Source organism: Pygocentrus nattereri, chromosome 18 (assembly GCF_015220715.1).
Source record: "Pygocentrus nattereri isolate fPygNat1 chromosome 18, fPygNat1.pri, whole genome shotgun sequence".
Classification (NCBI taxonomy): Eukaryota; Metazoa; Chordata; class Actinopteri; order Characiformes; family Serrasalmidae; genus Pygocentrus; species Pygocentrus nattereri.
In genome coordinates this window covers 26,844,729-26,864,382 of record NC_051228.1, presented here as the reverse complement: position 1 = coordinate 26,864,382, position 19,654 = coordinate 26,844,729, and the positions used below count along the sequence as shown (strand labels likewise).

General features: G+C 37.8%; 1 protein-coding gene across 5 annotated transcripts in view; it reads right to left on the bottom strand.

Annotated features, from left to right (window-relative positions):
- Positions 1–3,213: 3,213 nt before the first annotated feature.
- palm2akap2 (PALM2 and AKAP2 fusion) overlaps positions 3,214–19,654 on the bottom strand; it is a 141,636-nt gene continuing 125,195 nt past the window's right edge. For 2 of the 5 annotated variants that reach the window (XM_017719754.2, XM_017719753.2), the window contains 4 exons: positions 15,861–17,967; positions 12,739–12,929; positions 11,193–11,231; positions 3,214–6,758 (listed from right to left, as the gene is read on the bottom strand). In XM_017719754.2, the coding sequence (XP_017575243.1) occupies positions 6,624–6,758; positions 11,193–11,231; positions 12,739–12,929; positions 15,861–17,967 (2,472 nt within the window). In that variant the 3' untranslated portion in view covers positions 3,214–6,623. The remainder of the gene's footprint in view (positions 6,759–11,192; positions 11,232–12,738; positions 12,930–15,860; positions 17,968–19,654) is intronic. The other 3 variants (XM_017719756.2, XM_017719757.2, XM_017719755.2) reach the window with 2 other exon arrangements.

Genomic DNA, 19,654 nt, shown 5'->3' with positions numbered 1-19,654 from the left:
CAAATATAAAACACAATTTACTCAATTTAACACAATTTAATTTTGGTACATTATCACTAGAAGTTCAAGAAACTACAAATTTAAAAGTAAAAAAAAACTGCATACTTTTACAGTCCTTTTACTGTCCTACATTGTAACCAGGCTACCTTAACATTTTGAGTTAATTTAATTTTGAATTGAAAGTTAACAGAATACAAATATGCCAAATACAAATGAATTATTTGAAGTTTAGTGAGCTCAGAATTAAGCTGCTTTTGGCTGAGTAAGCTGATGTATGTAAATGTACAAATTTTGACAACCCAAAAATATTGAATTCAAAATGGGCTGTTTTTGCGGCTTATTTTCCATTTATGGACTTTATGGACTGGGAAATAAACATACTAATATACTACATCAAACCTTGTTGTTAAGAAAAGGGGGACAATTTTAGTTTTAAATCATATGGGCCCATTAAAGGGGAATTAATTTTTTTTTCAAATCATTGTAATCAAAGTATTAAGTTGTGAACAAAATCATTCAAAATGGTTTGATGTGAAATGCTTTTTTGTAGAGAAGCTTAGCGAGTCGGAATTCTTCACAGTGATGGTCATTGAACCAGATGTCCAGACTGTTCAAGAAATGTTTTGAGATGGTTTTGGCTTAAAATGTTTCTTGTTTTTATCTTTTCAAGCTTAATTTTTCAGATTTACTATGAATTTACCTTCAGCATCATTACATATTAAAACAGTTTTTTGTTTGGTTTTTGATTGTAAATAAAATAAAAATAAAACGGCTACATGTATGTTGCTGACATAATGTCTGGTTCCTATCACCATCACTGTAAAGAAATGTGAGGCAATACGTTTATCTACAATTAACCATTTCACATCAAACCACTCTGACTGAGTGACTGCTTACATTTTAAACATTCAGCTCTGCAGAAATTTTGAAAAATTGGGGAATACCCTTTTAACCATAAAGCCTGTTCTCTCAGTCAGCCTTAATGCATGCTGCGTTAATGCCTGCTGTCACGTGCAGAAACAAGAACTGAACTGTGTGTAGTCAACCTCAAAAATAATGATAAGTAATTTGAAACAAGCATTTTAGGGAAATAAACTTACAGAAAAGCCTTCAAAATAAACTTTAGAGAACCAGAAGCTAGATAGGCTCCTATAGTGTACATCTCACTTCCTCATAGTACAGATCTCTCAACTGATTGTGGTCTATAAACGGCAGCTTCTACAGTTCTAAATGTGTATTTAATTTTCAGTCTCTTGGCTGGTGGTGATAGGAACCAGGGCTCACAAAACTCTGCTGAGTTTTATGTGATTCTGAAAATGGTGGTAAATCTGAAAAAAAATATATATATATTCAAGATTATTTAATTTGCTTGTTGTACACAAAGTACATTGGAAATATTTCTTGCTGTATCAGTTACATCAAATAAAACATGATGAGTACTAGTTGAAGGCACCCTGCTTGTGCCCACTTTAGACTAAAACCTGATCTCAGAACTATTCTAAAACAATGTCTCAGTCATCGGGTGTTGTAGTGATTCATTCTGTGTAAAAACTTTGTTTTAGTGTAGTTTAGGTATTAACAAGGAATTCCAGGAAATGTTTAACATTTTTGGATGATTCAATTGAGATTTATATAAAATTGTGAGTGATTTCATGTGAAGTGGTTAATTGTAGAGAAACTTGCTGATTTCCGATGTCTGTACAGTGGTGATGGGAACAGTATGTACAACACAAATATAGCCTTTTTACTTACTCGTCAAAACCACCAGTGAACCTACACCAGGGGTCGGCAGCATGCCCTGTTGCTGCTTCTTAAACACTGGAATTAATGTATAACTGCTAATTCAGTCTTTAACCCTGAAGGTTGGCGCACAGACTGTTATTCGCCATAGCAGCGCAGACAACAATCTTGCCTAGCTAGTGGCTAATGAAAAGGCAAAGAAAAAGGTTTAAGAGGAACATTGATAGTTTGGAAACGAACAGACTTATTGCATTTATAAACACTCCAGCTGGTTTGCTGATATGTTTAATCTGTAACAAGAAACTGTCAAACACTAAAAAGTCATGAAGCTGAAGTCAAGTTTCTCATTAGCCAGCTTCTTGTTCAGATGTTCATTTTCCACAGTAAATGGTGCACCGTTTAGCTACATAGTTAGCTACATTCTGATACCTCAGGCACCAGTTAAGGTGGGGCGGGAAAATTACAATAAGCTGGTGAATAACAAGCTGACTTCAGCCTTGTAAAAAGTTGAATGTAAAGAGACATTTTACAAGAAACTATTCTACTTTTGCAGAAAAGTTTCCTGCCAGAGATGTGAGAAAAGCAGCTATAGCTGAGCCAAAGCTTAAAGCAGAGCAAAATAAGTCTGCTTTTTTGTTAGTTTTTTAGCCTATACTAGGACATTAGCACATACTAAGACATATTTACAAACAATTTTGTTTAAGGACTGTTTTGTACCTCTCCAACATGAATTGGCTTTAAAAAATAAATTTTAGCCCAAACCTTATCTCAAAAGTACTGCATAACAATGTTTTAGTCATTGAAGTATTCATAACCATTTCATGTAATAACTTTCATGTGAGGGCGTTTTTGGAGGTATTCGTTTTTTTAGGCGTCTGGTTCCTATCACCACCACTACGAACAGTTCTGACTCACTATATGAATGATCATTTATGAAGGTACACAGTTCATCGAGGAAAAGAAAGAAGCAAATTTTATGCATTTTCTTTTTAATGAGAAAATAATTATATATGCGTTTAAGTGTGAGCCTTACAATTACTATAAAACAACATAAGCAGAATATATTAACATACAATAAGTGGTTAACATATTAACAGAAGGGGTTTGTTTTTTTTAAAAAAAGGGAAGGAAAAACATGAGGACATCACCCACTTCAGAACTGCTTTGGTATCTCCCAAAGTGGACAGCAAATTGCAGTTTTGCAAACAGAAAGTTTTTAACATTGTGATGAAAACCAATAAAGCATAGCACACTCCACATACATTGTTGCTTGTGTTATTGTATATGTACAGTGTAGTACTGTCTGCTCTGTTTGGAGCCTTTTTCCTGTTTAGACGCAGAGTTTCATCCATTAGAAATATAATAGGCTGCATGCACTGAAAAGGCAAATACATGATATACTGGCAAAATACTGTAGAAAACCATTAGATCAAGTGCGCAACACAAATTCTTAGCTAAGAAATTCTCTTTTTCTCGCTCATCTGCCCATTTATCATTCCCTCTGGTATCCACAAGAGCCCTTACTGTTCTGTTAGACTGGCTGTATTGGTTGTAACCTTGTAACCCAATAACCCAATAACATTGGCTTGTTTTTAGAAATGAGCCTTTTTTTGCAGATTTCTGAGACTTTGGAAGAGCATGCCTTCAAATTGACCTAGTGATATAATACCAAAACAGTACAGCTGAAAGCGAGTATTTGTGAATTTTACTGTTCCTAAAGCAAACATACTGTTCCTACTCAGAACTACTCACAATACATATGGCAAATTTATTAGCGCACGCATTGCTACACTTTAGCTCTGTTCACCTCTTTTCACTCCATGCAGAACATTAGCGTGAACCACTGAGGATGATCTGGATGTGCTAAAGACCTTTGCATATATTTCAGGAACTCTATTAACTGCTCACTCCAGACATGTTGCCCCAACACACATGTACACATATTCATGCACACACACACACACACACACACACACACACACACACGAAAAAAAAAAGAATACAGGCCATAAACTTCCATTAATGCACATACATGGTATTAAAATGCCAGCCTCCATAAAACTATTTCCCATTCATAGATACAATGTAAATAGTTCACTGCACAAATAAAAAATATTTCCCCCTTATAATATTCAAAATATTTGTCTACTAACCAAGTCATAACACATCAAAGAGTCTGAGTAAAAATCACATCCTTACCGAGCAGAATCCTAATGTTACGTTTTTTTTTTTTAAGTTCCACCAACCATCAAAAGAAGAAAACACTACTGTGCTCTCGCTCAATTAAAAAAATCTACAATTATGGTATACAATCACACTGTAACAATCCATTAAATATATTCTTGCAAAAGCATCTTTGTCATGTACTGTGCAAAAGTCAGAGACCACTCTTTATTTATGTCATCTCTGGTCAAAACAGCCATTATGTATGTACGTAATAGAATAGATTAGATTCACCGTGCAAGACCTGGTAGACCACCAAAACCACCATTAGATAAACAGATAAAATCTTTCATCTTCGAAAGAGAGCAGAAAATCAGGTCCAGTCAACATCAGTGAATGTGCTTGGGATTATCTGGATGGTCAGAAGCGGAAGGTGAAATCAAGGCTGAACTTTGGAGGAGAGGAAAAATATACTTGGAGATTTCTTTAGAGAAACTGAAAGTGAGTCTCCTACAACCATGGATGTTGTAATAAAGGTCAAAGTCTGGACACACTAAATACTAAAAATGTTTATATTGCATTTTGTTTTTGTGGCTTTTATGCTTATTTTTCTTTAAATTTGTTTTTTTTTTTTTTTGATTGGCCATTTTGATTAGAAATTAAATGAAGGATGGTCTCTTACTTTTCCACAGTTCTGTAGGCGTGGCTATGTGCCAGTTCATTCTTATCAAACAAAAACCTTTGAAAAACCCATAACCATTTAATCAACAATGTCACTTAAGTATAAATTTGTCTGTGTGTATGTCGCATCATAACACAGCCTTTAAGAAGAGGGTGTATCTAATCCAAAAACTACAAACTTTTTTTTCCTTATATTGGGACATTAAATACTTTCATGTTATATATTTATGCATGTAAAAGAAGGTTTTCTGCACATATGCACAGAAATAGTGTTCTTCAGATATGCTTCCTTTCAGCAATCCATAGCTTTATTGTTTAGGGGCTGAAAAAGGCCTCAGGTAGAAGGCAGAAAATCCAAGAGTAAAGTAGCAGTCTCCAAAACTGTCCAAAGACGTTGCTGTTCTCCGTGATCAAGTCTCATTTTGTTATCAAACTCCCATCCACCCCTTGGGTCTTATTTTGGGCACTTACTATGTTTTTTAATATGCTGCTAACAGAAACAGAAAAATCTAAGTATTCCCACTTTCCAGACATTTATATGAATATAATTATTTACAACGCCTCTGTATAACAATCGTATTTCATTGAGTCATTTACAAATTCTATTTGAATGAGCCAAAATGATCCAGGAGAGAAACAGTCCACATAGCTCAATAGTAAAACGTCAACTTGTTAAAGATTCCATTGCATTTTCTTAGATGGACTGATTGATTCATTGCTCCCAAAACGTGGAATTTACCATGTTTACCATTACCATACTGGATTAGGTAAATGCAAGACATGGCAGCAAAAAAAAAAAAAACTAGTTTGCAAGTCCTCTAAAACCCTATAACTCTTAACTGCTCTGTATTGTACTCATTTATTTTTGAAATGCCCAGAATATGTTATTTCATACAAGATAGCAAAATATAAATCCATTGTCATTCTGGACAAGCAAAATAGGATTGTCTAGAGGGAAAATGTGTGTTGTTTATTAAATGGTTTCAAATTGACCACAAGACTGTAGTTTGAAAGTACTTCTGCAGTCAGCATGTGGTTTAGCCTGCAAATGTCCATAGATTACATCATCCTGACGCCTTCCTGTAGCCAGTTCCCTGTCGTTTGTCAATAAAGAATAGACAAGCAGCTTTTAGACAAGCCCTTCTCCAGCTTTCTTCAATATCTCTCTTCCTCTCTATGTTACTGACTGACTAATATATGACTGGTTGAATATCATTGTGCATTACAAACCTGGACAAACCTACTGTTGTATCTAACAAGTACTTTCCAAAGTCAAAGTCTAATATGTGCCCTACTTTCTTCTATTTTAATTCAATATGGCAAATTATGTACCCCCACCCTTTCAAGTTATTGCATGTATTATGCTATTATTATGACTGCATTTATAACCACCTTTTACCAAGTCAAATACTTATAGGCTTGAACGTATAGCCTGAACATGGCTTTACACAATCGACATAAAACTTGGTGTATGAAAATTACACAAATTACAACAAATTCCTGTTTTTTTTCTTCTCTAGATCAAGTGCTCCAATTTGAAAGGAAATTTTCCATTCAGACATATTCTGTTCCATCCTATGTCATGTCTCCGTAGCCACAAAACCGTAGCAGCATAAAAGCATGCTTTAAATAAGATCCGATCATCACATATGTCACTTGGCAACGTCAGTTCAATGTCACTTGAAATCAATAACCCAACCATAAAAGAAAATTGTCTTTGCATATCTTTCCAACCTACTGCACCCATCCACTGGGAAAAAAAAGCTTGGAAATGAGGAAAGAAACAGAAAGCACTATAAGGTTTGGACGTCTGGTCTGTTGCTTATTGTGTTGTTGCATGGAGTTCCTCTGAGGCATGGATGGTCTTTGGCTCCACTGGGTGAACACAGCTCCAGTGCAGTGCCTTGAATCAGTGACTTGCTCCTGCAGTATAAACTCAGAATAAATACTTGTAGTCATCTCAATACAAGAACCACCTCTTCAGATCTGTTCTCTTTTCCTCTCACTCTTTCATCTCTCTTTCTTTAGTTGGTGTTGGCTTACTCTTCTTCCTCCTCCTCCTCCTCCTCCTCTTCCTCATCCTCCTCAGCTTCATCCTGGTTGGCGTAAATTCCTGCCTCCCATCGCAGAGCCATGTTGCTTTTTCGGCGGGTCACTCGCGTTGCCTCCAGAACCTGCCCCAACACAGAGAGTAGGTTGTTGTTAGTGTGTGTAGATCTGTACTATAGAAGAGCAAGATGTTTAACCCTAAAACCTACTCTGATCTAACATATACCAAGAAAATGTATATGCCTTATCAAACTTTCAGTAGGCCATCATACAGTCATATGCCAAAGTCTGAACATATGTTCTTTTGATTTTCTTAGTGAAAATATGTTATGTTATGCCTTTCTGCAAATATTAAAGCACAGTTTCTATTTATTTACTACTAAAATATATATATATATATATATATATATATATATATATATAAAGTTTGCCATTACTTTTGGACAGGCTACATTTAATGTTAGATTTTTTTCCAATATGGTAAATTCAGGAAATAAATCGCTGTTATGCATTAATATGTGTAGAAATGTGTTCTCTGTAGAGCATATATTAACTTATTTTCACTTACAAAATCTTTCACCAGGGTGCCTAAACTTTTGTATGGTGGATTTTTTAACATTTTACGCCACTTTCCTGTAGATAATAAAAATTGCAGTTACGTTGTGGTCCAGGTGCTTCCATATGTGCTTCCATTGGTTCTGACTGAATTGTAGTATTGCATTATGAAGTATTATTGCGATATCACTTTTCATATAATAATCTATATATAATAACGTGTGGTCACTTTTCACTTAATAATTGTTATTCAATAACTTATACTGTGTAGACTGAAATGCTTTAAACTAGATACCTTAAACTAGAAACTTAAACCCATGATTTATTTAAAATTTACAGTAAACCATCAATGTTTATTTATATTACTATTTGATCAGCAAAATTGGGTCATCACTTTTCGAATATGAGGCTTTCTGGGTGTTAACGCCATTGTTCAGTGTCTCTGGGCTATACAGCTTTCTCATTTATTAGGGAATCATCTATATATTCATTCAGAGCTTCTTACCAATTGCTTGAAACAATGAATCTGCCTAGAGAATGCTGCCTATCTGAGCTAAGCTATCTTCATTAAAAACAACAATGTAAACAGTTTTCACAGCATTCTTTCTGAAACATGCTCTTCCAATTTGGGCCTCAGTTGCTACAGTCATCCTACATGCTGAGCAATATTTACTTGAGTTTAATTTTCTGTAACAGCTGGGAGCACACTGCACAACACAATAGTCTTGCGTGTAAACACAAGTTGTAAAGGGTGCACACAAACAATACAGAGGAACAGGGACACTCATGTCTGGCTGGTCTTTTGTGAAGTTGGCAACAGGTGTGACAATCACAGGGCCATTGTATATTATCCAAGTGAACTGGAATGTCCAATCCAACCTCCAATGTCTACAAATAATGGTTATTTCACAATCCTGTTCCTTGGCAATCAAAGAGGTAAAGTAAATATGTTACTGCCTTGTCTGCTAGCTTAACCACATTTTATTACTGCTGGTTACACTCTTAAAGATCCTATTAGTCTAAATGACCTTTTTAAAGGCTCATATCAAGGAAAACAGTTTCGGTTCTTTTTTGTTTTTTTAAAACGAGAAGTGTATTATAGTATGTAAATATGGTTAAAGCTTTTAAATATCATTCATTCCACAGTCCATATGTTCCATATAACCATATATGGAAATTAGCAGCAAAACAGCCCATTTTAAATGAACTGATTTAATAGTGTTACAGCATTTACATATATGTTAACGGTTTGGCCTGCCCACTTACGTTGAAGTTCTAAATAGTGTTTCAGCTGTGAGTGCTTTTTGCATGAAGTACAATACAGGACAGCCAATTAGAACAGAGCTCATTTACATCCAGTCTTATAGCACAGTAGTAAAAACAGCCTGGTTAATACTGAGAGTTTTTGATACATGAAACCACAAATGTCATACATGGCTTTCTGAAGTTTAAATACATTTCGCATGATATAAATGTTCTCTACTTATTAAAGTGTTTGTTCACCTCAGAGCCATCTTTTCAAGCCAAGAACCATTCAGAAGATTTCATTTTTAAGAGTGTAAACATATGTTGAATTGTTACATACTGAAGACCAATAGCAGAAATGATGAGGAATAGACTGGACATTCATTCTTCATTATTATGAGTCAATGATATGAGGGAGACATGGGTGTGGGTGGGCAAGGGGTGGGTTCAGGGAGAGTAAACAGTGGGTGATGTTTTATGATGGGTTAAGAATCGAGACTACAAGGTGCAAACACTTTGTATGAACATCTGCACGGTACATGCTCAAATTCAAATTTTGCAAATGACGGCAGATGGCAGTGCACACACAAATGTGATCATTATTTTCATTCACGACTTTCTGTATGTCAAAGCGTTTGACACTGGAGACATGCCACACCCACTGGCAAAGAACAAACAAACAAACAAGAAATGGTAACCCTGTGTAATAACAGGCCCTAATAAATAGCATCATAACCATATCTTAATTGTATATTAACAATATAGTTTATTAGTTTCATAGTTTATTTATGATTATAATAAATTGTTTCATATGCAGTAAAAATTCCATGTGAATTATTATCCATATACGTAGTGACTTACAAATAACCAACAACTGATTTGAATACAGAAATCTACTGACTAATAATAGTTTGTTAATAATTATTCATATATTTGATACTCATAACTCATAGCTAATACATATAAAGTTAATTCACTCTATGGCCAACAGTATGGACACCCTTAATTATTCAGTTTAGGGGTTGCAGCAACACCCTTTGCTAACAGGTGTATAAAATCAAGCACATAGCCATGCAGTCTCCTTAGGCAAGCACTGACAGTAGAACTCAGCTATAGGATGTCACCTTTACCACAAGTCAGTTCTTTGAAATTACAGCCCTGTGAGATCTGCACTAGGCAACTGTAAGTGAAATGGAAACTTGTAGTGGTAGAGACCGTGCAAACACACAGAGCAGAGCTGTCAGGTTCTAAAGGGTGCAGTGTGTAAAAATCATCCATCCTTTGTTGCATCACTCAACAAACTGCCTCTGTAAGCAACAAGAACTGTGTGTCAGCAGCTTCATGAAATGGGTTTCCATTTCCCTTCTAGCAGCTGCACACAAGCCTAAAATCACTATGTGCAATGCCAAATGTCAGCTGGAGTGGTATAAAGCATGTTCTCTTAAGTGATGCATCACACTTCACTATCTGGTAGAACTATGAATCTGTATTAAGCGGATGCCTGGAGAATGCTGCCTACTGGAAAACCAACAGTGAAATTTGGTGGAGGAGGGACAATGCTCTGAGGCTGTTTTTTTGGCCCCCTAGTTCCAGTGAAGGGTAGTGTTAATGCTACAGCATAGAAAGACAGTTATATGCTTCCAGTTTTGTGGCAACAATTTGGTAAAGGCCTGTCCCTGTTCCAGCAAGACTATGCCCCTGTGCCGAAAGTGAGGTCCACAAAGACAAAGTATAACAAGTTTAATCTGGACTCCAGTGGCCTGCACAGAGCCCTGACCTTAGCCCCACTGAACACATTTGGAATTAATTGGAAGATTGATTGCGAGTCAGGCCTTCTCATTCAACATCAGTGGCTGTCTTCATAAGAGCTCTTTTAGCTAAATGGGCACAAATTCCCACAGACAAACCCCAAAATGTTGTGGAAAGTTCTTCCAGAAGAGTGGAGGCTGTTACAGCTGCAAAAGGGGCAACTCCATATTAATGTCCATGCTCTCGGAATGGGATGTCCAACAAACTCATGCAGGTGTCATGGTCCAGTGTCCACATACTTTTGGCCATATAGTGTGAATACATACATACCAAGTCATTAGGAATAGTAATTGTCTTCATCTAGTTTTAAATGACATAGTAGCAAGATAATAAATATCCATACACTCATTTAGAACAGAATGTACACAATTATTAAGTTGTTACTCTACTAAATATGACTTGTTTCTGTTTAATATTTCATTTATTAGCGTTAGTTAGAGAATGAAAAAACTTTTTTTATAAACATCAATAAGGAGGATTAAATATTGAAAATAATTATGATTATTATTTGTATGGCACTAAATGAATGCTTATTAATTCAGACTGCATTAATGCATATCACTGTTGTCGGAAGAAAACTTCATATCTACATTTTTAAGGTTTTCAGTTTTTGACATAATCTGAAAATGGCTGTTGCCCTTTACAATGTATGTAAATTTCATGATAAATGGACTAAAAGAAATGTCCCAAAATGACTTGGAAACCATCTGGTTCTACTGTCTTACAGTAGGTTTTTTTTTCTTCTCCTGTAAAGTTACCATTTTGGTGATTCAAGGTTTTCTTCAGACAACAGCGATATGTAACATTTGCATAGCTATTACCTATTAGAAAATGATGTTGTTTGTCAGGGCCTGTTCTTATAAAGTGTTGCCACAAATGTATTTAAAGAAATACATGCAGTGACATAAAGAGAAAAGCATTGATCTTTCAGGCAAGCATTGTACAAGTACCTCAGATGTAACATCATTAGCGAGCAATAAACGGGCATACTGACAAGAAGGAAAGAGGCAGCGTTAGTCAATAAGAAATAGAAAGCAGATTTAGAAAAGAATCTTCCCTCTTAAAAGAATCCTGCTTTTTGTGCATCAAGTGCTATAAAGATCTCAGATGTGTTTTATTATCAATAGAAGCACTTGTACTGGCTTGTATAGACAGAAATAATAAATTAGGGTATTATAAATTAAAATAAGAGCATAATAAGATCACTAAATAACATCATTAATTCTAATAATAAAAGGCAATACATTTGAATGTAATGTGAACTTGCCTCGAAAAAAAAGCCAGTCTGGTGCTTTCAGTTGTTGCCAAATCTTGAGTTCAGATAACATAAATAACACTGAACCAAGCAAGCTTTGCAACAAAGATGAGTTTTAATTTCCCCATGCAATTTCCAAATTCCCCCTGCCTTGTCAGAGGTGAAAAGGAAAGAGACTTTCATTCATATGAAGTCAGCAAGGTACTTCAAAGAGATTTTGTTTTAATTCTCTTTGAGCCGAGCTGGAAAGTCCCTTCACTTGCTCTGGCTGAAAACCTTGGGTCATGGGATGCAAAAGAGGAATTGCTCTCTAAAGCCACAGTCTTGCATCACTTTGGACTGTGATAATGTAATATAACTAATATGAACAACCCATGTAAAGTATCAAATACTTACTTTCAGTCAAGAGAGTAAACCAAAGATAAAACCACTATCCCAGTTTCAAGTGTACTGGTCAGCATACAGTTATATGCCAGTTATAAGTTTGGGCACCCCTAATCAAATATTTTGTTGATATTCTAAGTGAAAATAAGTTAACACATCCTCTACATAGTTCACACCTCTGCACATTATAATGGAGAATGTTTATTTGCTAAATTTAACATGTTGTGAAAAAAGTAGAACATGAAATGTGCCATATGCAAAAGTTATGGTACATTGAATGTGTTTTTTTCAGTATGTTAAATACAGCAAATAAATATAAATTGGCATATTTAAGTTGTTTACTGTAGAGAATTTTTGGCTTTATTTCACTTAAAATGAGCAAAACATGAAATCTGACCAGTGGTTTTCAAACCTTTGCACACAACTGTACATCTCTGAAACAGCATGTTTATTTTTAGTCAGAATCATACCCATACAAGGAATTCATATTCATATTCTGACTCCTTAACAACCTGGCAATTCAGAGGATTCAGTGACATTTGGAGTAAAATACACACAAATGCAAAACATATTGACTTTTAGTTTATCACAGTGCGCAATAGCAGAAATTTTTGAAAATGCTCTTGATTTTTTCCATAAAGAAAATATATACTCATACCCAGAGTTCCAAATATGGGCATGATGTGGACTATGGAATGATGGCACCACTTCAGAGGTCCATAAGTATTAAAGGGCAAACTGAGGAATTTAATCAAGCGATCTTATCAAGAGACCATAAGACAGGTCTTACATGGCAGTAATTCTACTATACTTCTGCTAAGGCCAAAGAAATGCTCTTCATTTATTGTAACACTCACGCTGTTGTCCTCTGCCTTCTCTCTGCGCTTGACTTTGTGTGATTCGTAATCTTCCATCAGGGTCTGCATGAAGTTCTTGGGCCGCTGGCTCCCACCTGAGTCATCGCTTCCCAAATCAGACAGAGGGGAGGGAGCACCATTTGAAGAGGCAGGGGATACTGGAGGTGCAGTGCGGATCTTCTCAATTTTACCTGAGCAAAGGCAAAGAATCATGCAAATAAAGAAATAATACACTTTGGTGTGACTTAAGGAGGTTTATGGACTAGTTGGCTAAAATGATAATGTGGCAAACCTAGGAGGGCACAAAATCTAGCAGTTAGCTTGAGAACCATTGAGCTTGAAACTATCAGCTTTCTTGTTTGAGCTTTTCAAAGTTAGCTAATTTATCATGTCTTTAAGATACAGTTTGATAGTGTATTATAACTGTCTCAGTGAAAATGCAACCAAAGAAGTGATTGCGAAAAGGTCTCAGCTCTGATGGGACAACTTTTATGGTCAGGAGTTTCATTAAATTCTAGAGAAAGTGAGGAAACCAAGAAAGAATGCAGAAAGATCCCCTGAAAGTACTATTACTCAGTTCAGGCCTCTCAACAGTAAATATGTTGGTGAGTGTATGAGTGGAGAACTGATTCCCAATTGGACTGCAATTTTTTTCCAAGTAAATTTGTTCCAGCTGGACTTTTCACGTCTTCCTGTCAGTGAATGGTGAACAGCGGAAATGAGAAAGCTAAGACGCATTCTTGATGATGCTCCAAGTAGTGTGGAAAGCAGAGAAAGTGAAAAGAACTTTTAATGTTTGCCTTCAAGCTTAGTACTTTCATTCCTCATTTAAGACAAGGAGGTGCTATGGAGTCCAGAGTAGTTCAAAACAGCGTAACACGCCAAAAACATACAAGCCAGTTGCAATTGCGAAGTGACTTTACAGATGCTGTGTGCAAAACCACATACTATACTACATAACATACTAATTAGTTAAAACTTGTACGCCACCATTGGAAGTCCATTCATCTGTATAGCATGTTTAGTGTAGTAGTATGTAGTTTTCGACACAGTCTGAGACTTTGCAAACAACTGACTCTAACAGAGGTGTTTATAATGGGCAGTAACTGCGTCTTAGATCACTTGCAGGTGTGCAAGTGGGTGGAGCCAGGGTGAGTTCACGTGTAGTCTTCACAGAAGGGGGAGACAACATGACAGGAATCCCATGGGAGGTCACAGTAAGCTATAAAGACAAGACTCCAAACCAAACAGAATCTAACTAAAAGAGTGAAGCCTATACCCTAACTAGGCCTTTTTGAAAATCTTCATTTAAAGTGTAGGTTGGTTCAAAGCCTTAGCTTAATCTGTTATAGGAACCTTGCTCTGTCTGTCATTACCTGTTTCTGAAGCAAATATTGAGGATTCACATTTTCTCAATGTTATTATGTTGCAGCTCTCAACACTTTTAGACATTTAAGAGACTGTAGTCCCTTATTTAGGCTGGCTGTGTATTCATTACTGAAATAGAAATAACTCCACTGGAAATGAAGACCCAGGACACGCTGGCATGACTATATCGCCCAGCTGGCCTGGGAGCGCCTCGGAATCCCTCCCAGGGAGCTAGTGGAAATGGCTGGGGAAAGGGAGGTCTGGGCCTCATTGCTCAGGATGCTGCCCCCGCGACCCGAACCCCGGAGAAGCGGAAGATGATGGATGGATGGATGGATGGATGGATGGATGGATGGATGGATGGATGGATGGATGGATGGATGGATGGAAATGAAGATTGGGAACCTCATCAAGACAGATGATTGGAATGAGATTGACTGGCTGATGGTCCTTCCCACACTGGAGTGATGAGCTATAGTCTAAGGCATATCTTAATATGATTGACAAGATGCACTACAGATTGATGTCTAAGCTTAAATGAACACAAACCTTGTCATTGTAACCAGCTGACTGTCAAGACTAAGTTTCAGAATCAAACTCAAAGGGCGTTGTATTAGCTACGGAGTTAGGAGATATAGTTTAAAAATGATATCTAGTTAAACAAAATTATATTTTAAAATAGTGAACTAAATCACAGGTCTTAGTCTTGATGCAGTAAGCGTGGCCTGTTATTCAGTTTTTTCTAAATAAAAAGTGATGGATGAAACCCAATGGTCCAGGACTAGCAACCTGACAACCTTCTGTAAAGGGCCATCAAATATCTTTGAGGGCCGGTGCCACCCACGGTCTCCCCAGAGATGCCAATGACTGTTACTACTAGCATGCTAAGGACATTCTTAGAATCCCCATGCAATTCATTGTGACACCACCAGAGGACAGTAAATCACTGAGAAACATGATTCTGTTTCTCCTTACCACTCCCAGTGGCTATTTCAATGGTACTGTGACCATACCAGATGTCTGTCAACCTGCACTTTAAATTGTATAAAAGTGTGCTGATTATCACTAAACTAAAAATGTCAGTGTCTCAACCATAAGCATTCAACTCAAAGCAGCCATCTGTCCCAGACAGCTGAATGATAGTGTACTGCATTATTTTTAAACAGCACCCACAAAGTCAGCTTGCAAAAGTGACTCACAGTGTGTAGCAGCTGCAGCCCACAGGGCAGTACTTGTGACTAGCCTAAACTAAAGGAATTCCTTTAAAGAAACCCATGAATCTGAGGGAGTCTTGTAATATGACACACAATCAGTGGCTAACTACTGCCAGAGGTTGAGTTATGGAGCTGATTAGTTCAAAGTTTTGTTTGTGAAGTGTAGCAAAACAAACCATAGAAACAGATGCCCTCTGAAGGATGCTGCAGCATTTATAGGCATGTTGATCAGTTGATCATATTGATGTGTTTTACTCTCAAAACTTTAAATAGAACGGTTCTAATTAACATGTCTGTGTATCTGTGTTTTCTGTAGTTTGTCATCTATAGATGAAGGAGCAAATTAGGGGGACTAACCAATTTTAATCTTGATTTCAGAGGTATTTTATGTCAGTTTAGTGCTGCCATTTCAAACAGCTCCCTATCGCTAAGTACAGAAGTTCTGCTGCTAAGAAATGAGAATATGGCTCTTGTACAGAGTAAATTCACACTTGAATGCTATTGATCTCATAACTCAAGGCATCTGAGAAACAGACTTACCTGGAGCTGTTTTCCCAGTGAGGACCAGTTTGGCTGGAAGGCTGTTTGTCCTTTGCTTGACAGTGGGATTGGGGTTGGGACGCAAGCTTTGGGCCTGCCGCTCCCTCCGAAGCTCTTCCTCTCGCTCTTGAGCTGCCCGAATTTCCTCCTCAATCATGGACAATGTCCTCTGCTTGCGTGAGCGCAGCTTGAAGGGCCCTGACGTGACTTCCGTGTCCTGGGCACGGGTCACAGATGCTGTGCTTCGGAGCTCTGCTGCCTCTGAGTATTTACTGAAATAGCTGAACTCTGACTTCTCACTTGGTGGGGGAGAAGGACTTGGAGGCCTATAAGTGTTCACTGGAATAGCTGGAGAGGGTTGGACTGTGGGCACCTGTACAGTAATTTTAGGAGCTGTGGCTTTTTTCTCTTCCACAGGAAAGGTTTCTTTAGAAGGTGGAGTACAGGGCAATTTCTCTTCAGGTGCCGAGGGTTCAGAAACTTCCACATGCCTCTCAGAGATGGGGGAGGACTGCTGCATGACCTGGAGTGGTTGCCAATTGTCGGTCTGATGTGCAATAGCTTGATGGATTGCGTTTTGGACCAAGATGCCTGCATGGTATTCCAGCTCCTCTTCAGTCAGGCTGTCTCCTGTACAAGAGCTGCTCTGCTCACCTGGTGATTTTGTGCTGCCTTCCAGCTTCCCGTTGATGGGTGTTGTGGCCATTGGAGTACAGGGAAAAGAGTACTCCCCAGCAGAGTTTTCCAAGAAGGCGCTCATGGTTTCATTGGAGGCACCACTGTCACTTATGTTATCCATGCTGAAATCATTGGACAGGGTCTCAAGCACAGTGGTGTCCTGAGACCTGAGGGACAGGTCATCTAACCCAGAGTCAATCTCCTCAGGATGATAGCAACTGTTCATGGACCGCTGGTACAAATCAGACTCTTCATCCTTGAAGATAGTCATCACTGCTCGGGCACAGGTAAAGTCATCATTCTTTGCCTCATTGTCAATGGTATGTGTGGTGGAATCTCCAGAACTGCATAAAACCCCTCTGACCTGGCTCACGTCTCCATCCTCCACAGTGACCCGACCATGGCTGGTGACTATGATCGAGCTGCTTGACTTATCAACATCTGAGGTCCTGAAAAAAGGTTTGGCAGAGTAGATCTGGGGAGCCACACTTCTTTTCGTTGCTTGCTGCTGTTTGCTGTGTTCCATCTGGAGAAACTGTTGTCGTGCTGCTGAGAAATCAATGCCCTGAACCACAACGTCTTCCTTATATCCTACATCAGGTTGGACAAAGGAGACTGTTTGTTTAGGGGAGGTTTGTAGATCTCTGGGTTCAGGCTTCTTCTTCTTTCTCTCCTCATACCTTCTGAGTGACTCCAGTTGTTCTGGTTCCAGCTCATCTTCCAGTGACTTTTCTTGGGGTGGATTCCACCACTTCGCTGCTATCCCTGGATTCTTCTTGACTGCTTGATCTCTGATAAGTTCCAAGCGCTCCTTCTCTAGTTCAGCAACCTCTTCTGAAGGCCTTACTTTCTTTACCCTTATTTCTTTCTCTGTTGGTGTGTCAAAGAGCTTAGATGGCTTTTTGTCTTCATGGAAAGATCGAAGCTCAAAACGGGCCTCTTTCTTGATTGTCGTTCCTGACTCAGGTGATGTGCTATGTTCATTTATGATTCCTGAATGACCATTTGGTTTGGTACTATTCAAAGTGTTCTCAACATAGGTGGTCTGTTTGTTCCCCTCTACAATTATGTCATGACTAACTGAGGATGATACATTGGAAACATGAACAGATGGCCCAGTTCCTTCAACAGTGATTGTCTGGAGCTCAAGGGAACAAGTTCCATTTGAAGTCATCTCAGCTCCAGGGTCACAATAGTTGGCCTCAAGCACCTCATCAAGGTAACGGATTTCCTGGGCGACTTCACTGTCCAGCGCCTCTCCTGTGTGCCTCACACCATTCTGCCCACTTGTTGTATGGTTATGCTGGCTCTCACTTTGGGTCTCAAGTTCCATATTGCCACTGGAGATCACACCTACTGGGTCTAAGAAACTAACACTCTTCAGGTTCTTCTCACTCTTTAGCTCACTGTCATCCTCTGAAATCCTCCTCTGAAAACAAACAGAAATGTAAATGAGCTCAGATTGCACTGCAGGTAAATAAATGCTTCAAGCCATATACATTACATAAATTACAGTGAAAACTGCCATCTGCCCCAAGCTAAAAGGAACTGCATGGGACTATCATGCATAATGCAAGATTGGCTCATGATAAAATGTGAAAGATAATGGGTTTGTTGAACTCTGACCTATGGAATCTGATTCTGGGTCTAAATGATTTATGAGGAGACCTCTTAGAATTCACATTGATGGCATATAAGAACTGCATAGGATGGCACAGAGAGCAAAACATACTCAAGCAGTTTGCTTAGCAAACCTTTTCTTAAGTAATAATAAAAATGTAAATGCAGTATTTTAATTAGACTCCTGGCTATTGCTCACACTGTTAGATGTGAGTGTAGTTGTCATTCTTTGACCTAATTTCCTGTCTGCCTTGGACAACTCCATTTAATGGCCAAAGTGTTAATTATTCACTAAAAGAAAGGGCATTGGTTTTGGGTTCAGCTGAGTCCTCTTGGATTTTGGAGGCCTGATAGCAGAAGGTTACCCTCTTATGAGTCACTGTTGGTAAGTGGAGTGTAGTCTCCCAATGGGACATGGTGGCCTCATGGGCAGTATAAACCTCCTTGGGGGAAAATACCACAGACTGAGCCCAGCTCAGCTTCAAATGGCTGTATTTTCACCAGATGGGACAGACCTTTTGAAATGGAAACCTGTCCCCTTTTTTGATGCCAGGAATCTTTTTGCAGTATTTCAAGTGCTGGTGGCAATTTTGAAGAACTATGAATGTTATCTGTAGTACATACTGTGCCTTTTATAATACTATTATAATTTTATAATACTATTATAAAGATACTATGATCTAATAATTTCATAGTGATTCCAATACTTGTACACAAGATTCTATGCCTACAATGCATGAAATTATACCTTTCGTCAAAGTTCTTCCATATCTCATGGCGATTCATGGAATGCAATTGGTCAATTCCACTACTGTTGTGAAACACTCACTGAACAGAATAAAGGCATTTATAATGTAGACCTTTACAGCCTTGTCAAAGATGAGTGCACACTGTCAATAGTGAGTGTTAACAGGAATTCTTTTCCTTTGCTCAGCAATTACATTTTAATTGTATGTGTGCACATCTGAGCAGTTTCGATTGTTTCCACTTGTTTGACATTAAGTGTTGGTGAAAAAACGTGTAAATGACGTATTCAGGGGCTGTTTAACAAATCTTGAACAGAATTTTAACAAGCAGTGAGAAAACACTTGTGAAAAAAGCACTAAAAAAAGGAATACTGAGAGACTCAGAGTTAGTAGTGACTAAAAGCAAGCCCTTAACATCCTTTCACATACTACTTGACAATAGATATCAGTTAGCATAGCAAAGGAATTGACAAAGTCTGTGCCTCATAAAATTGTTCCTAAAAATAACACATATATTCAATAGACAGAATCCTTAACAATTTGACATAATATCTTTTAAGTATTTAGTGTATATCCTTTGTAAGTTTAACATATTTTCAAGTAATCCTAAACACATTCTGAAAACCAGCAGCTTCTTTGTTTGTTTTGTAAATGTTTTTTTATGTCTATTTTCTCAGTAAGAGCTATTTGACAGCTGACAGCTATTTGATCCTTTCAAACTGTTGAGTTTTCTCACAGTGGAAGGATGGA